The sequence below is a fragment of the Tigriopus californicus genome, chromosome 5 (assembly GCF_007210705.1).
Source record: "Tigriopus californicus strain San Diego chromosome 5, Tcal_SD_v2.1, whole genome shotgun sequence".
NCBI lineage: Eukaryota > Metazoa > Arthropoda > Copepoda > Harpacticoida > Harpacticidae > Tigriopus > Tigriopus californicus.
Window position 1 is genome coordinate 2,367,245 of NC_081444.1, and position 17,206 is coordinate 2,384,450.

The 17,206-nt window shown below is 41.1% G+C and overlaps 1 protein-coding gene and 1 long non-coding RNA gene across 2 annotated transcripts; both read left to right on the forward strand.

The window, feature by feature from the left end:
* Positions 1–764: 764 nt before the first annotated feature.
* Positions 765–5,843, forward strand: LOC131880499 (hematopoietic prostaglandin D synthase-like). The gene is made up of 5 exons (XM_059227157.1): positions 765–1,069; positions 1,972–2,157; positions 5,004–5,171; positions 5,234–5,379; positions 5,483–5,843. Exons 1-5 carry the CDS (start codon positions 1,051–1,053, stop codon positions 5,663–5,665), a joined length of 702 nt encoding a protein of 233 aa, XP_059083140.1. The 5' UTR covers positions 765–1,050; the 3' UTR covers positions 5,666–5,843.
* Positions 5,844–7,393: 1,550 nt separating this feature from the next.
* LOC131881071 (uncharacterized) lies at positions 7,394–11,849 on the forward strand. Its single transcript, XR_009373325.1, has 4 exons — positions 7,394–8,170; positions 10,331–10,495; positions 10,569–11,235; positions 11,302–11,849. It is a non-coding gene; the product is annotated as an uncharacterized LOC131881071 (long non-coding RNA).
* The last annotated feature ends 5,357 nt before the right edge of the window (positions 11,850–17,206 follow it).

Genomic DNA, 17,206 nt, shown 5'->3' on the forward strand with positions numbered 1-17,206 from the left:
ATAAAAACATCGCTAGTACGTAGAAATTAATTATTGCAAAAAGTGACAATTTGGAAAATTAAACTGTCACAGGTATCGTTCAAATATTTTAGGAACACGATAGGATAGAGTAGCTTTTGGCACTTTAGTAAAATGAAAGTTGTTCCTTTTGTCTCTTTGACAAAGAAAAACATATCTAGATGTCTTGGCATTTGAGCAAACACTTAACCAGAAAATATAACCACCGTGTACAACGAAAAGAGAAGCAAGAGGCCGAGAGTATGAATGCGACTCATTAAAGTCAAAAGAGACAAAACTCAATTTTAAACCTAGACCCTATTAAATCAAACAATTTGGTTAAAATCTGAAGAAACTTAGAAATTTGGTTATTTTCGTGATTTAAGCCAATAATTTTACCCAGATCCCCATCCAAGAAAAAGACCTTTGTGTCACAACTGTCAATAATGTACTAATTCAATATAGTCTAACACTGCAAAGTCAAAAAAAATGTACAGGATTTTCTGATTCAACAATGTTAAGTGGATGGAGCAATGGTTGAGGAGTGGTTGAATTACTGGCCGGGACAAATCAGGGCAGGTAGTTTATCAAAAGTCATTATCAAGCTCGAAAGGAAAGTCCATTTAACTTTAATGAACACTTTAACCAAGGGAGAGTGTTCCTATTGTCCAGGGCTGTCGTACACATTCCCAAGGCAACAATCATGCTACTAGTCAATCAACCTTATGTTTGAATCAATTACTTTCGCAATATAAATCCAAGGAAAGTCCATTGAGCTTGTTCGGTTCATTCCAGTTTGGGTCTTTGTGATCCCAAGTTTGATGCAATCGCTCAAGGTCGTTATTCGAATTATTAGGAAAGCCAATGGCATTTGCGTACGTGAAGAGTGATTGGAGTGTGTGACAGGTATGGGAAGGAAGTCAAGACCGGCAACCCTGATTTGGAGCTTTGGTCATACACAAGAGTTCCAATTCTAGACCTGGATCCCAACGTATTTTCGATTTTGATTGCTATTGAACATCAGATCCACTTTCCACACTGGAATCTGGCGCCATGGGAAACGGGATCAATGGTAAGAGGCAACTTCTCATTGTACAAGGGAGGAATTTGAAATAATTTTAATTCCAACTCCCTCCTGCGAAACAGATATATTACTTGGAACTGACAGTGCACTTTGAAAGAGTTCAAATGTTGCCTAAGATATCTTTAAATTATCAATGATTCCTTATGCTACTATACGTTGATTATGCAAGTTTATTGTACCTCCATCCATGTTGGATGTGTAATGTTTCTACACAAATACATACCCGGAATATGACTCCTAAGTTTTATAACGGAGAAAAACTTTTGCTCCCCATTAGAGCCTCCTTCGAGCGTAAACCCCTCTCGAACCAAATAATCAAACGTGGTTGAGTAGATTATATCTCAAACCTTGCGTCGATCTTTTCTTTCGATCTATCCAGTAAAATATTTTGCTTCAATTGTCTAATATGTTGAAAAGTGCAAGCGTACTAACTCACTGCAAATGTACAACTTTGTCAAAGAACTGATCACGCAATAGCCTAATCCGTGTAAATGTGTAAATGCATGAAAAGATATGCTCTTACTCACTTGCAAAGCAGCAGAGCAGTATAATGGTTTAACTCATCCTACACAAAAGTTTTTTCAAGTGTAGAAATTTAATGCGGCAAATAATATTTGGAAATTCCAGAAAAGCTGTCGCTTCTCTGTGTACTAAATTTGGTTCAAATCGTAGAAGAAAATGCTCATATACCGAGTTTGTAGATCAAAATATGTTAGGTTGGCTCGTATCGATAGTTAATAAGTCGTGTAAATATGCTTTAATAACACTGTATTGAGTTACTGTAGCACACAATATTCCTCTTTTGACTCGCAAGAAATGCAATTAACACAACAAGAGATGGCATGAAGATCACAGTATTGACCTTTCTAAAAGTTTGATCTGCTTTACAGCTTTACGGCTATCGTCAAAAAAGCCCCCGACTGAAGACTTTTACCTCAGTCGTGAGCATCCCAAGGTGAAGTTGATCTATTTTGACGTGAAAGGTCGAGCTGAACTGATTCGTCTTATTCTCGTAGTGGGAGAAGTGGATTTCCAAGATTATCGAGCCCGAGGGGATTGGTCAGAAATCAAACAGAGTAAGAATGTAAAATAATATGGCGTACTTCAAAATCAATCCTAACCATGTTAGAAGTGCATCGTTTATTGATTCCAATCAGAAATGATATTGGTGTCGATATTGGGTTTCATTAGGGTTGCCAGTTGGGGGCAGATTTGAATTAGATTTGCACGTTGAGCAGAAATTCGAAAAGGTTTTTTAACCGGTTTTCCTCTTTCGACAATTCAGACCATCCACAATTAGGAATATATATTCCGTGATGCACTGGTCTTTCCCCAAGTAGATTTTGTTCAAGAGAACGTTAAAGAATGCATGTGGACCCTTGTAATGATACTCGAGGCAGCCATTTATGAATTTGAGGAAGACAGTTAAACAGGAGGAGGCCTTGCCCAAGTCCTCTGAACTTGACATGAGTGGCTGCAAGGAGTGAGCACAGATTAGGAGTCCACCAACAACCTTCAATGATCAAGTAACCAAAAGCAACTTGAGGGAACGGCCGGCCAATCACGGAGAGTTTTTCTACCTCAATAGGAACTGAAGTGAACTAGAGGTGTGTTGTGTCTAAATCACCATTATCATCAACCATTGGTTGTAATGGCTTGCATCATCATCTGGTTTGTGTAGATATCAGTCACCTTTTCATGCTTCTCTGTCTAGTTGATGTCAATCCTTTCGCTTTGTTTTCATGAAAGACAAGCTATTTGGGAACAGATTAAGAAGAACATTTTTTTTCTCAAGTGTTTTAGTTTTCCAAGCTTCGGTTGGGAGTAATTGAAAGTTCTTTTCAATTGCCTATTGCTTTTCGAGGCGTTAAGAATAACATAATACTCCTGTGGTATGTTTTCTTTTCTGTTGAGGTAAACAAATTACTCATTAGAACCCTCTATGATTCAATCAAATTCAAATTCGCTCTCTAGATATGATCAGGGCTGTCCAAAAAAATGCAAATGCATTATTTTTCGACTGTTCTCAATCTTTTTGCAATATTTCAGAATTTAGTGCGTTTTGCATGTTTTTACATTTTTCATCATTTTGGCTCAAAATTAGAGTTCTTCCCATTGATTTTATTTCTTTTTTCTTGAAAATGACTTTTTTCCCAATTGGTGTGCCTATCTTGCAAACAACAAAGAACTTAACAACACAACCATTCAAGATTACGTCGCTTTAGAACTTTGAACATTGAAGGACCTGTAAGATAAGCAAGTACTCCATTGTTTTGACTAGCCTGGATATTTTGGAGGTCCCAAAAGTATAAACCTTTACATTCTCTACAATTGAGTCTAAAACCTGGTTGAGGAAAAAGCAAGGCATGAGTCGTTCCTCAATAAAAGGAACGAATTACAGTTACATTTACTTTGGTCAGAGATAGTAATTCGTTACACAACCGCTAGTTGAAAAAAAATGTAATGGCGTTACTCATTACTTTTAGTAACATTTTGATGATCAATATTTTATGGGTTTTGCCCCATCAAGACTATTCTTCTCTAAAGAAATTGTGTTTTTTGCTTCAAGTAGTCCTAAGGCGTAACATTTGAAGACAGCGTCAGCATTTTTCAATAATGAGCATTTTTTTGCGGACTTCTTACCGCTGCTGGGATTGGAATCCTAGCAATTCAAGACAAGAAATATATTCATTTTATTTAACTTTTCTTCACATATATTATTTTATCGACCAACGAATTAGAGTTGGCTGACCTGACTAACCCTTGAATATAAGGTTGACCGGGAATTTTAGCCAAAAACTTGTCCAAGTCCGACTTAAATCCTGCTACTGGATCAACGCCTACATGCGCCCTACAAATATTTGAAGGCAGCAAATTGAACAATGAAGGAGCCCGAGAGAGAAGAGAGTTGGACTTCATTGTTTTAACTAGCCTGGATTCTCGAGGGCTTGAACGTACTCTCAAAACCTACGTTAAGCCTCTACGGTCACTACAATTGACCCTAAATGGCGTTTGTTAAACCTTCAATAATTGTTGAAGGTTTGAAGCAATGGTGCAAAAGCCTTGATAGAAAAACAGTATTAGACATTGTCAAGCCGGTAAAGTTTCACTGTTAGAAGCCTATGTTTTAAGTCGTGGAAATGTGGAGGCTCTTGAAATTTGATGCATCCTACTCCAGCCAAAGAAGGATTTTGTCTGCTTGACAATTGCACTGAAAATTCAGGTCTTCAGTCCAACGGAATTGGATAGCAAATATGGCAATTTCTGTTGAGCCTTAAGTTTCCTCAGTTGTCACTAGATGAACGAAAAATTTAAGTTCCTCTTTTGAAAAAAAGGAACGAATTACTGTAATTTCGTTACGGATGCCCCGGGAAAAAGCTCACGGATGCTTTTGAAGAAGTACTGTAAAAGATACCTTTTGCACTTACCTTAAATGCCACACTGCCCCAATACAATTGAAATTTAGTTTCATGCTGTCTTTTTAGCTTTCAAACAGGGCTCATATCTCGGCATTCAAGATTTTTTTTCCTTGCAAAAATAATATTTTTTGCTTTCAAAAACAGTGTTCGTGATTATTTGGCTCTCAAAAAAAAATCTTCCCCCAGCCCTGCTTACTACAAAGATGTAATAGGCGTTACCTTTTAGTTTTTTCATACCCACCTTTGGATGCAATGGATCCTTTGTTAAGAAAAATATTTAGCATCGTAAAAAACAGTTGTTATCATACATAAGTGACACTTGTTCCCAACATACTTTTTGGGGGAACAACGTAACCACCCAAAATGTGAGTTGCACACGACAAATTTATTCTGTAAGGGTTTCCATGATTTTTTTTCCAGGGAACATGCTTCATAAAACCTATTTTATAAACCATATTATTTTTTGTAAAAAATGATCAATGATTATAAATATCGGTATTTAGCCACGCCATTTGGACAATTGCCCATTCTGGAATATGGTGATATCAAAGTGGCCCAATCAATAGCAATTGCCCGGTATGTGGCCAAAAAGACAGGCTTGGCCGGTGATACCGACGAGGAACAAGCATTTGCTGATATGATAGTAGACCACATATCAGACCAATTTACAAGTAAGCCAAAAAGCACGTGTTTGATTGCCTTCATAAGGTTACACTTCCAATTTTGATTTCAGTTGTTATGCGCATATTTAGTGCCAGTACTCCAGAAATGCGATTAGACGTTGCCAAAGAAATTTACAAGAAAAAGATCCCAACTTTTCTGAAATATGCAGAGGATTTTCTTATGGATATGGGTGGCACCCATTTCACGGGCAACAAGGTTGGGTATACTTTATATTGGCAGTATCTAAAACAGTTATTTCCCAAAATTACATTAATCGATGAAATGAGTTTAAAATTGACTTGCTTACCTTTACTTATAGTTGAGCTATGGAGACATCGCTATGTTCAACTTTTTGAACATGCTCTTGGAAGACTCAGGACCTTTTGCAGTGTTACAAAACAAGGTAGATCGGGCCACCATTTTGAATTCCTACCCTCATCTATCAGATCTCTTCCACTCAGTCAAAGATCATCCAAAAATCAGGGAGTATTATGGCAAATGAAGAATTGCTCGAACACGCGGGGCGATGTCAAGGTTGTAATAATCATCGGAATCATATCAAACAGGTCTTTTTGGAGTGGACCGACCTTCCTGTAAAAAGATGCTTGCTCTGTTCAAGTTTTAAAGTCTAGACTGAAACTGACAATTGCAATAAACATTCATCCTAATCCGGATTGCAATAAAAACTGCTTCAGTCATTTGTCGCATTCGCTCTTAGAAAAGATATGATTGAAGTTGTTTAAGAACATTGGTTTGAGTTCACAGAGTATCTTGTTACATTGTGATGAGTAAAGCTTTGACCATATTTTTTTTTCAAATTTTAAGTTAATTTAGAACTTTTCGACGTTTTGATCAATCAAAAAAAACCTTGAAGGGCCCCGTAAGTGAAGCAAGGTCTTTCTTCTTTTGACTAGCTTGGATATTTTGGAGGGTTCAAAATTGTAAACCTTTACATTCATTGCCATTGACTATAAAACCTGGATAAGGAAAAAGGTCATGGATACTTTTGAATATGTATTTCAAAAGATTCCTTCTGCAACCTCCTTTAAATACTGCATCGTACCAATCTTCTAGGCTTGTTGCAAAAAGGTAGTTGTTTTCTAATTCTTACAATATTTCTGCTCATCTTTCTGGCATGCTCTGAAAAGCGCGAGCTTTTCCTAAAAATGCAACTCAAATCTTAATTCTTGAAACTCAAAAAAGCAAATATAAAAATGTTTGCATTTTTCTTCACCCAAGATATTTAGGAATCTGCAAGGTTTAGGACACTAATTTCTGATACAACTTGGCCAGGGCAAGTAGTCCGGTGCTTAACTTGCCCAAGTAGGAACTTGCCCCAACTTGGGTTTGTACACAGACACTTGAGGGGAAAATGGTGTGCCCAAACTTACGCAAGAAATTTTATACCAGAGCAAATTAAATCAAGTTATACAAGAAAAGCAATAATGTGCACCAACAGTGACGCGGCAACATGGCTTTGGTTCAATGACTGGTTTGTTTCTGGCACTCTGACTTTAGCTACGAGCAAAAAATCCTCATTTTGCCGTTTTCCAGAGCTAATCGTCTGGGTTCGCTACGTTAGCAGCGTATCCCTTCTTGTGTTAAGCTTGCCCAAGTTCTAGTACTTGGCCAAGCTTTGCTTGTAAACAAGTAGTACTTGGGTGTCTGTGATGACTTGCTACTTGCCCTTCTCCCATCAGTACTAACAAGCCGTTTATTCTTTATAATGGAAGAGTAGTGGGACACGGTTTGCCTAGAACGAAAGTTGCCTGAGGTATTCAGCAAGTAAATTTATAGGATTTCGTATTTGTGGGTATGCTAGAGCATCATTTTCAGTTTTGGAAATGATTGAGCATGATATCGGTTGTAGTTCATTTAAGGGGAAATTTTGAAAAGTTAAATACGAGTCTTCCTCATGGCTTTATCATATCTCAAAATGATAGTGATGCCACAATAGAGCCCATGTGTCTTTTCTATACCTTTACCCAAATCAGTTATCATTGACCATACGTGGATTAAGATTATTGAGAAAATCCGCTAAAGGTGCTGCATAAAGAGTTTGGAAATGAAATCGAATTAATATGCAGTCTCTTCATTTTTATAGCCTACCTCCTGGCAGTGGGTAGATTGGTCAAGAATTGACCCAAAATTACCTAAATTGGACGTTAACCTTACCGTTGGCTCAAACAAACAAAGACACAATCTAGTCTACCACTTCGAACGAAGGATTTGACATGTTTGCCAACCTAAGATTTTAATTACGAATTAGAAATAATGACGAATTAGACACTTCCTGATGTTCCAGCATCACTGGAGTCAAGACAAATTGCATCGACTAAGTCACGTTCTAATTCATTGAGGCTTACGTAGTAAATGAACAAGATGAGGATATTCAGGCGGTTGAATATCAACTGAGGCAGTTGGAATCAGACAGGCCTTGGCCATATTTACATGGATTATCGCGGGATTGATGGTCCTTGAATTACTGGATGAAGTATCGCGGGATTTGGATCAGCCACGCCACGTCCGTCCACGTGTGAAAACTGAAGAAAAATGGCCAATCTTGTCACATTTGTGACATGTCCTGTCTCGTGCCGGACAATATTCATGAGACAAACCACATGGGTGTGACGAACCACCACAGCCCAGCATTTCCAATCCCAATCCGTTGGCTTGGCTTTGCCTTTGTGGCCTGACTTGGCCTTCTTGTAGGAAGAGACCGCCACGATTGTGGTTGCAGGATCACTCAGAGAAAGTGTGGTTTCAACTACGTGGGCGGACTCCTACGCCATTGCTGTGCAAAGGAGGATATTGCGTGAAGGATCGGGTTGGCGAAGGAATTCCTCCAGTAGCCGCCAATCTGATGTGCCCATGACAAGGCAAAGGACATACAATTCCTCCTCACCAATTCTGGATAATTCGGCCTCCTGTCCCTTGAGTTGCAGACGAAGATACCAATCCCTGAACTTTTCACCGTTGATTGCGTCGGAAAAAGCTATACCATGTGGTAAGTAACGGAATGTGTTGAATGAAAATTTTGTATAACTTGGAAATGCATCCATCATCGCCAAGAAGCAGGGTATCGTCATGACTTTTTGTCATAGGAATCTGCTGGAGTTTGAGCTCCAGACACAAGCAAAGATACCCTTGTTGTTCGGAGATGTGTAATTGTTCCATATAGTTGGACAAATAGAACAACAGGAAATCCGTTTTCCATGATCGAAATTCAGCAAGAGTGCTCGATGTCAACAACCTTTCCTGCTTCAGGGCGACATTGATCCTTGGTGAAGTAACACCTGGACTTATTGATGATGGACTGGACTGCTGCAAAATGACTCTGACCTGTGTTCAAATACGCGTTGAAATTTTATCTCACGGAGATAAATTTTATATCTCACGGAGCTTGTTCACGTTATCAGGTAAATGGGTGAGCATGAAATTCTCCTTTGAGATCGACTTGACGTCCAAGATTTTGCAAGAAGATTCGAAGACATCTTCCAAGCTTGCCAAAGACGTCTCCACTTTGGTGAATGGCGAGTTGGTTCAGTCCACCATAGATGTATCCAATCCGGACGTGTCCAATAAATCCACATTGGTGAAGAAAGTATCACAGGAATTGAGATGACGGGAGAAAATGCCCTTCCTGGCCGACAAAATTCTTTGGCCGCTTCCATGGTTTGAAAGTTGAATGGAATACAAGATTCTTGGGTTTCGAGAAGTTCAATGGGGCACAAGAATCCTAGTGAATGTTCAAGGAGATTAAAGAAGCTCGTCAAAGAAGATACAAGATTTTTGGGTTTCGAGGAGTTTGATGGGGCCCAAGAATCCTAGTGGATGTTCAAGGAGATTAAAGAAGCTCGTTGAAGAAGAACGTTACAACGTGAAGAACGTAGTCAATTCCACATACTCACCGCGCCATGTTAGGTATTTGCAACCAACAAGCAGTTTATTTTTAATAATGGGAGAGTAGTGGATAGGCAGAAGGTAAAGAAGAAGTGTGTAGAACAGAAGAGAGTTACTAGAGTTTAGTTCGATGCGATAGAGTACACCCTGACAATCCCATTTTTCCGCATGGGGGCGTATGTCTATATGTTAGAAATGACCTGCATATTAGTCATGTAAAAATGTCGAATGGAGTAGTAGAGGTCTTAGTTTGTTGTCTCCAAGGTCTTGATCTTTCCATTGTGACAATATATAGGCCCCCCCTCTTGTTCAGTAAGCTCGTTCTTGTAAGCTCTCAAATTCATGGGAAAGCCACCTTTTCGCTAAGATTGACTCAGAGAGAAGGAGAGGTTGGGAGGAGGTGATTGCAGGGAAACCCGCGGGGAAGAACAGATTCAAAACCAGTATTAAGATGATGAGCTAATGGGCCCCAGCGCTCTCAAAGATGTCCACTGAAATGGCCTCAAAGGGTCGGGAGGCCAAGGATTGGCTCAGGGGTTTCACTGGTTGACTAGGACGATATTCTTGGCAAGCTGAGCATGAACTCACAACCTGATAAAAGTCATTATTCATGTCCAGCCAAAATTAGAGGTGGTGAGCCCAGGCACGAGTGCGGCAAATGCCTTGATGGAAGGCATGGAGACCACGTAAAATGGATGGGCAAGAGGCTGGGGGCAGAACAATGCGGTGTCCTTGGAGAACAAGCAGACCCGTGGTTTCGTCAAACGACAAATCATCCCACTGCTTTGAATATTATTTGGACAAGTGAGATTGGGGCAAGGATTTGGGAGATTGGCGAGATAGAAGAGTAGACACCACTACTTGATAATTAATATCCTCTGTGGCACTTTTTGAAATCGAGTCCAATGCTAAATCGGGATGGGCGTTAGCTTGGATGGTGGTGAGGTTAATGATCACCCATTTGACGTCGTCTTCAAGAGATTGGGGCTCATCAAAGAGCGGATATCAGGATAACGAATCGGCACTGTGATGGCTCTTGCCTGGCGTACACTGGATATCAAAGATATATCCTTACAGCTTGATGAGCATCCGTTGAAGACGAGGATTATCCATGGAGGCCAGGTTGGAACTCTGGAAAATTCCGAGAAGGGGCCTATGATCGGATATCATTGTGAAGTGCATGCCCAGAAGATAAATCGACACTTTTGCACATCCCACTGAACAGCCAGGGCTTCAATCTCACAAATGACATACCGTGTTTCAGGATCGGACTGGTAACTTGATCCACATTGAATTAATTTGGATTGACCGTTGGCATGCGTTTGTAGAAGGGCATATCCTAGTCCTTTCAAGCAAGAAGCGTCGGTGAGAAGGAAGGTGGGCAACAAAGGATCGAAATGACCTAAGACTGGACCTTTAGGATTGTTGAGTATTGATTTTACCGCATCAAATGATACTTGATGATCCGGCAACCATTGAAATATCATTTCCTTCTTCAACAGGCTCCTGAGAGGTTGGGATGTATGGGCCAGATTGGATACAAACCGACCCAACTGATTCGTCAAGCCCAAGAAAGATCGCAAATCTGTGAGATTGGCGGGAGCCTGGAATTTGGAAATAGTTGCCACCTTGGCTGGGTCCGGGAGCACACCGTCGGGACCAATCACATATCCGGCAAACTTCATGGATGAACAAAATTGAGCCTTGGTCTTGGAAAGAGTGATGTTGTTTTCCTCGCATCTCTGACACACAGCCTCAGTTTCCTGCTCTAAATCCTTGTAAGATGCAGCACAGATGAGAATCCATGATCTTACGGACTTCAGCCAGACCAGAAAAGGCTTGATCTCCTTGAGCGGAGAATTCATCGGCTGAAGCCTTGAGACCCCATGGGGGCCAGGCAGTAGCGGTAGCGCCAAAACTGGAGTCAAGAAAGTCGTCAGATGTCTGGATGCAAGATCTAGCTCCACCTGCCAGTATCCCTTCACCGCATCCAAAACAACAAACCATTTTGAAGAGGCTGGAATTGGTGTCGAGATGTCCTTGGTGGAGGAAAACGGGTGGATTGGTAACTTCACGTATTTGTTCAAGGCCGTGAAGTCCACAACGAGAGGAACAGATTCGTTGGGTTTTGGGACTACCAAACTAGGGCTGGACCAATCCAAAGGCTCGGTAACAATCTCAATGATACCGGATTTCTCCATGAATTTTAATTCTTCTTCCGTTTTTTCAATGCAGGCAAATGTGAGGTTTTTAGCCACGGTGACATGCGTTGGCTTGATAGGAACATCATCCTCAGGACTGCAGAAGCATCAAAAACGGACGGAAACTTGTCCATGAGAGCAATAATACTGGTTTTGATCTTCTCCTTGGTTGGTTTAAGCATGACTAAACGGATGTCCATTTTTGGGATTGATTGGACATGTTGAAGCTAACATCCCAAGAGAAATCATAGAGTGCCAAGAAAGAAGACTCTGGTCCTTGATATTGAGTGTGACGTATGCTCAAAGAACAGTTGTATATTTCCCTAGATGAGTGATTTCGAGCTCAACAGCATCAAAACATTCCATTTTTGAATTATTGGGTGCTCGGATAGAACGAAGATTGAGACCCATCTATCTGGATTCCGTAGGTTTTCACCAGATCCGCCAAGATCAAAGTTTCGGTGGCACCAGTATCTGGAAAAGACGACCATGTGGAATAGAGTTCCAGAACGCGGTTGAATATCAACTGAGGCAGTTGGAATCAGACGGGCCTTGGCCATATTTACATGGATTATCGCGGGATTGATGGTCCTTGAATTACTGGATGAAGTATCGCGGGATTTGGATCAGCCACGCCACGTCCGTCCACGTGTGAAAACTGAAGAAAAATGGCCAATCTTGTCACATTTGTGACATGTCCTGTCTCGTGCCGGACAATATTCATGAGACAAACCACATGGGTGTGACGAACCACCACAGCCCAGCATTTCCAATCCCAATCCGTTGGCTTGGCTTTGCCTTTGTGGCCTGACTTGGCCTTCTTGTAGGAAGAGACCGCCACGATTGTGGTTGCAGGATCACTCAGAGAAAGTGTGGTTTCAACTACGTGGGCGGACTCCTACGCCATTGCTGTGCAAAGGAGGATATTGCGTGAAGGATCGGGTTGGCGAAGGAATTCCTCCACTAGCCGCCAATCTGATGTGCCCATGACAAGGCAAAGGACATACAATTCCTCCTCACCAATTCTGGATAATTCGGCCTCCTGTCCCTTGAGTTGCAGACGAAGATACCAATCCCTGAACTTTTCACCGTTGATTGCGTCGGAAAAAGCTATACCATGTGGTAAGTAACGGAATGTGTTGGATGAAAATTTTGTATAACTTGGAAATGCATCCATCATCGCCAAGAAGCAGGGTATCGTCATGACTTTTTGTCATAGGAATCTGCTGGAGTTTGAGCTCCAGACACAAGCAAAGATACCCTTGTTGTTCGGAGATGTGTAATTGTTCCATATAGTTGGACAAATAAAACAACAGGAAATCCGTTTTCCATGATCAAAATTCAGCAAGAGTGCTCGATGTCAACAACCTTTCCTGCTTCAGGGCGACATTGATCCTTGGTGAAGTAACACCTGGACTTATTGATGATGGACTGGACTGCTGCAAAATGACTCTGACCTGTGTTCAAATACGCGTTGAAATTTTATCTCACGGAGATAAATTTTATATCTCACGGAGCTTGTTCACGTTATCAGGTAAATGGGTGAGCATGAAATTCTCCTTTGAGATCGACTTGGCGTCCAAGATTTTGCAAGAAGATTCGAAGACATCTTCCAAACTTGCCAAAGACGTCTCCACTTTGGTGAATGGCGAGTTGGTTCAGTCCACCATAGATGTATCCAATCCGGACGTGTCCAATAAATCCACATTGGTGAAGAAAGTATCACAGGAATTGAGATGACGGGAGAAAATGCCCTTCCTGGCCGACAAAATTCTTTGGCCGCTTCCATGGTTTGAAAGTTGAATGGAATACAAGATTCTTGGGTTTCGAGAAGTTCAATGGGGCACAAGAATCCTAGTGAATGTTCAAGGAGATTAAAGAAGCTCGTCAAAGAAGATACAAGATTTTTGGGTTTCGAGGAGTTTGATGGGGCCCAAGAATCCTAGTGGATGTTCAAGGAGATTAAAGAAGCTCGTTGAAGAAGAACGTTACAACGTGAAGAACGTAGTCAATTCCACATACTCACCGCGCCATGTTAGGTATTTGCAACCAACAAGCAGTTTATTTTTAATAATGGGAGAGTAGTGGATAGGCAGAAGGTAAAGAAGAAGTGTGTAGAACAGAAGAGAGTTACTAGAGGGAGCGAGAGCAGAGAAATCAACTATTGGAATGGATGGCTAGATCATGACTTATCACCTATCTATAATCAATGGCCAATGTTAATCTTTGAACTTGAACTTAGCCAGACCGACCTTTTTGGTCTTACTCTAGAGCACGCCGGCTTTTGAGTAATGGCCGACCCTATCTCAAGAACACGATGATCTGACGGATTACTAGGCGTCACATGGATGTAATGGATCAGATCAGGGACATTTGAAAAAAAAACAAGTCGAGAACGTTATTCTCTCTAGTGCCTACACCAACATGCTGGGAGAAATTGCGCAAGATCGCAAACTCCTCCAGCTTTTCGAACGACTGAGATGTCGATTTCGAAATGGGAATATATCCATAGGGACTAGCCTCCCACTCTACAACGCAACCCGGAAAATTGAAGTCCCCTACAATGAATACCTTTGAGCAAACTGCCTTGTCCAACTCATTTTATTCATTCTTCATGAAATGCCTTTTCAATTACCTTGACTCATCGAGGTATTCGAGATGAGTTACTTTGTCTACTCCTGATAACTGATCGCGAAGTAACGTTCCTGTGCATAATGCTTTTAATGTCATCTGATATCCGGCTATCAGCTCAGTTTTCAACCATTTCAGTCGTTCTACTGTCCCAGCGTCAGTAGGGATGTGAATTCTGGGTTATGATTTGGTCCTGTAAATTTGCCAAAATAACAACGGTACAACTAGTGAAACTAGAAAAGAGGACGAATGAATAAAATGCTTAACTAATGCTGAAGCTTCCCCGGCTTCTTGTTCCCTTATGTTCATGAGAAAGTGACAGGAAGCCCCATCGGTTCGTGAAATGAGGTGGGGAGATGGGTGTTTTTTCTCCCGACATCCAACCTCGCTGAAGATGTCATGAATAAGGACGAGCCCCAATTTGCTCATATGTTTGCATCAATTTGAGCCAAAGTACATAATTTGAGCCAGTTCTTAATACTGGTTTTGAATCTGTTCTTCCCCGCGGGTTTCCCTGCAATCACCTCCTCCCAACCTCTCCTTCTCTCTGAGTCAATCTTAGCGAAAAGGTGGCTTTCCCATGAATTTGAGAGCTTACAAGAACGAGCTTACTGAACAAGAGGGGGGCCTATATATTGTCACAATGGAAAGATCAAGACCTTGGAGACAACAAACTAAGACCTCTACTACTCCATTCGACATTTTTACATGACTAATATGCAGGTCATTTCTAACATATAGACATACGCCCCCATGCGGAAAAATGGGATTGTCAGGGCGTACTCTATCGCATCAAACTAAATTGAAACCACCCATGGCAAGCTCTTCATCTAAGACCCCTGGTCGAAACCAGATTGAATGAACGAGACCTGCCTATCTAAAGCTAGTTCCTCAAGAACCTTGATCTTTGTACTGTCTTTTTTTTGGAAATAATACATTACACATTCGGAGAAAGCCCTTTTACGGGCTCATTGTCCTTTGATGGACTAGTTCTATCAAATCTTTGACTAGGCTTTCTAACCTTAAAAAATCCTGCTTTTGGACAAAATTCATCTTAGGCAGAGGATGAGAAAACCTTTGAGGAGTGGGTAAAAGAGAAGTAACTCTGGGCACCACCTGAGCATACGATCTAAAAGATGCGTGGGGCTCATGACGACCAGAGAGGGGATTAGGGCTACTAAGTTTTGGGCAGAAGAGAGGTTGGAGGAATTGAGGATGAGGTTGGAGGAGAGGGAGGGAAACGATGGGAGGGAAGGGGAGAGGAAAGGGGTGGGAAAAGTCTGTTGAGCGACTTGACAAAAACCCGAGCGTGCAAATAAGACCAGCTGTACAGCAGGTATACAGCACACACGTGCTGGGCAGAGACCAAGGAGGAAAGCACTCCCCAGGGACGGACAGAGAGAAGAAAAATAGGTGGTAGCGCTAGGTTGGGGAGAGGAGAAGAGAATGATGATGACCTACTCCATGGCTAGCATCAACCAATAAACAGCAACTCGACTACAGGAACAAGCAAGAGTCAATGGAAAGGAGTAGAACAAAAGAAGGTTTTAGAACCTCTTTTTGTATTGAAAATGCGAAACAAACAGATAGAATACAACAAGAAAAATCAACTCCATTTACATGTACGTACCGGAAATGAACAGACATAACAATCAAATAATGAAATACTCCTTTTATCAAAAATACATGAAATAACCTAGAAATGGGATAAAAATATTGACAGAGGAAAAAAGTGAAATACGACATGAACATAAAATAAAAGATACAAGACTAAACTATAAGTGATAGGAGGAAGAGAAAGCTAAAGAACAGATGTGTCTTACCTTAAGCAGCCACGCGACCACCTACACAACACACTCAGACAGGCCGTTCTGTGAACATCAGAAGCGTCAAATCGTGCGACTGCTGTCAACAAAAGACGGGATTGAATTAAATAAATCTTTTATTGCGACTCTCTGTCATGTCAACTTGTAAAATGATAGAATTGTGTATGTAAACAATTTACACAAATATGGATAAAGAAATCAAAGAAGAAACTAAAATGTTTAAAACGATAAAACATTCGACTAGTGATATCACAGCAGAGATAGAATTGAACTGGTTCAGGGCACATGAAATAAGGGAAGAGGTGAGTTACAGATAGTACAAAGACAGGTAGGTAGAGGTAAGTGATGAAAATCTTGGTTATTGCAGTAGAGTGGATGGGCCAGATTGAACAGATCCTTTGTCGACTCCCGTCGCTGATGGCATTTGGCTGGGCGACGGACAAAGGCACGTGACCGTCAATACTCCAAAGGGATGTCAGGCCAAGGACAATAAGGTGTTAGCAAGTCCTTGACCGGGAAGGACAACTTATGTCTGGACATCACCTCCGGAAAGGTGAGGTTCCCAACACTGTTGAACACTAACCTTTCCAGCCTGATGGTGAGGGGCTCCATATCACACAGAAAATGTGTCCATGCATTGTTGGCATATTGGAGCACGCAGAGGTATCGCTTGAGGAACTTGGTGTAGGTGGCATCGGCGGATTTGAGGGTGGATTGGGCAGAGTTGAGAAGCCAAAGGTGTAGGCCGTAGAGGAAAATTAGGGTGACAAAAATCCGGAAGAGTTGAATGTTTTGATATTTGAGGCAAATGAAACATCAGTAGCATTGACTAGACATTAATGTGGTTTTGGGTACTGCATTAAGTATTTTGAACACAAAAATAAAACAACATTGTTTTAAACGCTTTCAAAAAATAGTTCTGTGAGCTTCACTTTGAGCTTAGTTTCTTCACTTTCTTTGCTTCATTGCACTTTTTATCTTGTGTCACGCGTTTTCTTGCCAGATGAATGGCCGAGTTGATCTCATTGGCAAGGTTTTTTTGAGAACATCGTTGTTATGTGGTCGTGAGCCGGTGGATGACTGATTTTATTGAGCTAACGCACAGGATATATAAATGTGGAATTGGATGCACTATGGAGAGTATAAATGTATAAATGGGAGCAAGCACGAGGTTAGGAGGACATAACAATCGTATAAAATTGAAAAGCAATCCTCGGAATATACTGCTCAAAGGAATGTCCCAACTGACACTTCTGATCCAAGAGTTGTGAAGACAGTGTTCCTTCCGTCATTCTCATCACTACCATTTGCTTAAATACTTGTCTGGAATTCTGACACTCCATGAGCTTCTTACCGACGACATGGTCGGATCTGATGTCATCCTACAAGCAGTAAATGAGGAGGCAACTCATGAACAATCCAGGCACGATTCATATGAAATTCTTTTGCGCAATGACCAAGATAGGTATCCAGAGCAAGTGA

What these genes read in the sequence shown, in the direction of transcription:
- LOC131880499 (XM_059227157.1), top strand. An exon ending in TTGGTCAGAAATCAAACAGA is followed by an intron (nt 2,158 to 5,003) that starts GTAAGAATGTAA and finishes ATCGGTATTTAG; the next exon opens with CCACGCCATTTGGACAATTG. An exon ending in CCCATTTCACGGGCAACAAG is followed by an intron (nt 5,380 to 5,482) that starts GTTGGGTATACT and finishes CTTTACTTATAG; the next exon opens with TTGAGCTATGGAGACATCGC.